The sequence below is a fragment of the Sinocyclocheilus anshuiensis genome, unplaced genomic scaffold (assembly GCF_001515605.1).
Source record: "Sinocyclocheilus anshuiensis isolate Anshui unplaced genomic scaffold, SAMN03320099.WGS_v1.1 scaffold1293, whole genome shotgun sequence".
In the NCBI taxonomy this organism is placed as follows: Eukaryota; Metazoa; Chordata; class Actinopteri; order Cypriniformes; family Cyprinidae; genus Sinocyclocheilus; species Sinocyclocheilus anshuiensis.
In genome coordinates, this window is record NW_015552632.1 from 493649 (window position 1) to 497840 (window position 4192).

Sequence of the window (4192 nt, forward strand, 5' to 3'; positions counted from 1 at the left end):
CAAACACATACCAGCTTCATCACTGTGTCTGTCACATGACTCTGTTCCCCTTTCGGGCTCTGTCTTTACATTTATTTTGAAAGATGAAGCTCGCGATTATGGTAAGGGGCGTTACATTTCCGATGAGTGCTTGCGGTGTTCGGCCGATCACAATGCACTGGGTCAGCTGGCCAATCAGAGCAGACTGCGCTTGTCGGAAGGAGGGACTTTGTAGAAAACGAAGCGTTTGAGAGAGGCGGGGCATAGAGGACCTACAATAATGTACAGTATTTGAAAAATAATGTGTTTTTTGAACATTAAAGCATGTCAACATATTCTGTTATACCAAATACACAAAATAATGATCTTTAAAAAAGCATCATATGACCCCTTTAACTTCTGTTTTGGGTAGCAGTCCCATTCAATTAAATAGCAGTTGCTTGATTGGCACAGAAAGTTTGCAATTTTTTTTTTTATATATATAATTTGAAATATGCTCATGGGTACTCAATTGTTTTTGATGTATTGTACCCAAAATTGAAAATTATTTACTCACCTTCATGTTGTTCCAAACCCATGAGATTTTTTATATATAGGGCTCATCAAAAATGGTAAATAGAAACCGACCAGGAAAAATATAACTAATATAAATCTTTTATTTAATTTTATTGTCAGACCTCAAAGAAAATCAGCACAGAATACAGCATTGTTTAATACAGCACTGAGGAAGCATAAATTTGTTTACACATTATATTATTGGGATATTTTTCCTCTTTTCCTCAATTCATTGCTGCACATTTATTGTTCATCCCTTTGCTCTGAAGGGCAGTTAGAAGCTTTTTGCTTCTTGTATTCCAGTATTTCATTAGCTTGAGTATCTGTATCTTTGGACACGACATGGAAAAGAGTTTACTAACATGCCATTCTGTGATTAGTTGTGGTACTTTTAGAGGAAAAATCAATAGTGAATAAAGTTGCCATGTGATTTATATCTGCATAAGTGGGACAATTAAGTGAAGAGTGCATCTTAATAGACTTTAAGCAGGTTGTACTGTGTCGTCTCTCAGTCAGGAAGTCAAAGTCTCCCTGATCGACTTTGTGGATTAGGCTAATGTCTCTTAAGATCCTCTAATGTGTGTTGCTGCAGACTCACAGCGACTCCCTGGCTAGCATGCTTGAGCGCCTGAGAGATGAGACTGAGGTGGAGAGGAGACAGCTTGGCGAGGAGCTGGAGGACGCGCTCGAGGAGCTGTCGGAGCTGGAGAAGCAGGAGCAATGCAGTGAGGAGGCCATCCAGCACCTCACACAGAATAACCACACACTGGAGCAAGACCTGAAGAACACTTGCTCTGAGTTAGAGAAGTGAGAACTTACGATTTCTAATTGAGTTGAGATTGATCACATCACTTTGGTAAAAACTGACCAGTGTTTGGTTCTCCTTTGGCAGGAAGTGTACTGAGATGCAGGCTTTAGAAGAGGCTCATGTGGTGACAATCAAAAAACTAGAAGAGGATCACAACAGCTGTCTTGCTAAGCTGGGAGATGTGACTACTGACTATGAGAGGTGTTACTTTAAACACCTTTTCGTTTATTAAAATGCTAATCTTTAATCTTCCCACCCAAGCATCATTAAGTGTCTGCATCAAATATTTTCTCATTAAATTCCAAAAGCACAAGACGGTCTCTGGGTGAGCAGAAGGAGCAGGCAGAGGCTCAAGCCCATCAACTGCAGGAGGAGATGAACCAACTCAAGCAACAGCTGCAGCAGGACCAGCAGAAACTCATAAGCTACCAGGAAATGCAGGATAAACAGCGAGAGGAGCATGCTGGGTCAGTATCCTGCCTCAGAGGTTTGCAGTATTCATCTGCTATGCTTCCCATATATAGGCAGCTCCTACATAGTTGATAATGTGGTCCAAGGTTAAGAAGAATAATGTTCAGTCAGTTATTACCACAAAATAAATAAACACGGTGATGAGGATATTGTAATTGACTAATCAAAATTTTTGTTTATATATTCAAATGTATTTTAAACTTAAATATTGAATAAAATGTGACCCTGGACAACAAAACCAGTCATAAGGCTAAATGTTTTTAAATTGAGATTTATACATCATCTGAAAGCTGAATGATTGTTAGGATAGAACAGTATTTGGCCAAGACACAACTATTTGAAAATCTGGAATCTGAAAGAGCAAAAAAAAAATCAAAATATAGAGAAAATTGCCTTTAAAGTTGTCCAAATGAAGTTCTTAGCAATGCATATTACTAATCAAAAAGTTTTGATAAATTTACAGTAGAAAATTTACAAAATATCTTCATGGAACATGATCTTTACTTAATATCCTAATGATTTTTGACCCATACAATGTATTTTTGTCTATTGCTACAAATATACCCGTGCTAAAATTAAAAAATGTAATTAAAAGTTAGTATTGCGGCCAAATGTCCAAACCACTGAATTTATTAAAAATAATAAATACAAATTACAATAAATTGAAAAATTTAATTTATTTATTAATTAGATTTGTATTTCTCTAAAACAGGCCTTTTTATCTGCAGATTAAATAGATAATACACAATTTTAAACATTAAAAAATTAATATATGATTGCTTGTAATTTGATATTTGATTTTATGATTCCTTTTGATGCTGGTTATTTAAATCCTGCCTTGTCAAATTTAGTCATTTAGCAGACGCTTTTATCCAAAGCGACTTACAAATGAGGACAATAAAAGCAGTCAAAACTAACAAAAGAGCAACAATATATAAGTGCAAATGACAAGTCTCGGTTAGCCTAATGTCTTGAATTTAATGCAAGCAGCTACTGGTAGCCAGTGTAAACTGATGAACAGAGGTGTGACGTGTTCTTTTCGGTTCATTAAAGATTAATCTTGCAGCGGCATTTTGGATTAATTGTAGAGGTTTGATAGAAGTGGCTGGAAGACCTGCCAAGAGAGCATTGCAATAGTCCAGCCTGGATAGAACAAGAGCTTGAGCAAGGAGTTGTGTTGCATGTTCTGAAAGAAAGGGCCTGATCTTCCTAATGTTGTATAAAGCAAATCTGCAGGACCGGGCAGTTTTAGCAATGTGATCTGAGAAATTCAGCTTATCATCAATCACAACTCCAAGGTTTCTAGCTGTTTTTGAAGGAGTTATGGTTGATGAGCCTAACTGGATGGTGAAATTGATAAAGTGATGGGTTTGTTGAAACCACAAGCAGTTCTGTATTAGCCAGGTTGAGTTGAAGGTGATGGTCCGTCATTTATAACAATCCTTTTTAATCCAATCTTACTATCATAAATGTTTTCACATTTTTATATCCACATTAATGTGGAAACGGCATAAAAACAGTATTTTAAATATTTATATTAAATAACTGCATTTATTTTTGTTAACAGGTTAAATGGCAAATATTAATCTATTAATATACGCAACACATTTTTGCCATCCCTACTACTCCCATCAAGTCATACTTCAACTATACAGAATATTCACCGTTTTGAAATGTCTGACAATGTCTAAGTGATTGATAACTGCTGGTGGTTTTGCTGTGTTACAGGATGCTTTTAAAAGTTCAGACTAAGCTGGCTCAGAGAGAGGAAGAGTTGAAGCAAGCAGCAGAGACTCTGAGTGAGGAGCTGAGAAGCCTGCAGGCGGAGGTGAAGCAGGAGAGAGGAGAGCGAGAGCGGGCTCAGGCCCAGCTGGAGAGAGAACAGAAGAGGCAGTCAGTGGAGGGCCGTTCTGCAGAAGCCAGCAGGCTGCGGGGCCGCGTGGAGGAACTGGAAGACAAGGTTTCTGAGCTCAACAGGCAGGTGCAGGAGGAAAGAGACGCAGCTGAGCATCAAGCTGTTGAGTGGCAGCAGGAGAGACGACAGCTATGCAGACAGATGGAAGAGGAAAGGCAAGACCACCACAAACAACTCTCAGAGGCTCAGCTGCAGAGGTGAGAAAGTTACAATGCACTCAACGAGGTCTCTAGTCCATCAGTGTCCTCATGCACGAAGACATGCAGTGCTCAAGTCTCTGTGTGCGTTACATTTTTTTGTTTAATCCCATATTGTCGTTCATTCACTCCCAGCACGTGTGATGCTGAGACTGAGCACTGGAGAAACTTGTATGAAGAGCTCTATGCTAAAGTAAAACCATTTCAGGTAAGCAAAGATTACATTTAATGTGCTAGTTTATTTCTTTATTACATTTATATTTTTCT

At 38.2% G+C, this 4192-nt stretch overlaps 1 protein-coding gene across 2 annotated transcripts in view; it reads left to right on the forward strand.

Moving 5' to 3' along the window:
- Window positions 1–4192, forward strand: part of LOC107666600 (hyaluronan mediated motility receptor-like) — a 15675-nt gene that overhangs the window by 6533 nt on the left and 4950 nt on the right. For both annotated transcript variants that reach the window (XM_016458007.1, XM_016458008.1), the window contains exons 13-17: window positions 1127–1341; window positions 1427–1543; window positions 1651–1809; window positions 3542–3925; window positions 4061–4133. In XM_016458007.1, coding sequence (XP_016313493.1) covers window positions 1127–1341; window positions 1427–1543; window positions 1651–1809; window positions 3542–3925; window positions 4061–4133 — 948 coding nt within the window. The remainder of the gene's footprint in view (window positions 1–1126; window positions 1342–1426; window positions 1544–1650; window positions 1810–3541; window positions 3926–4060; window positions 4134–4192) is intronic.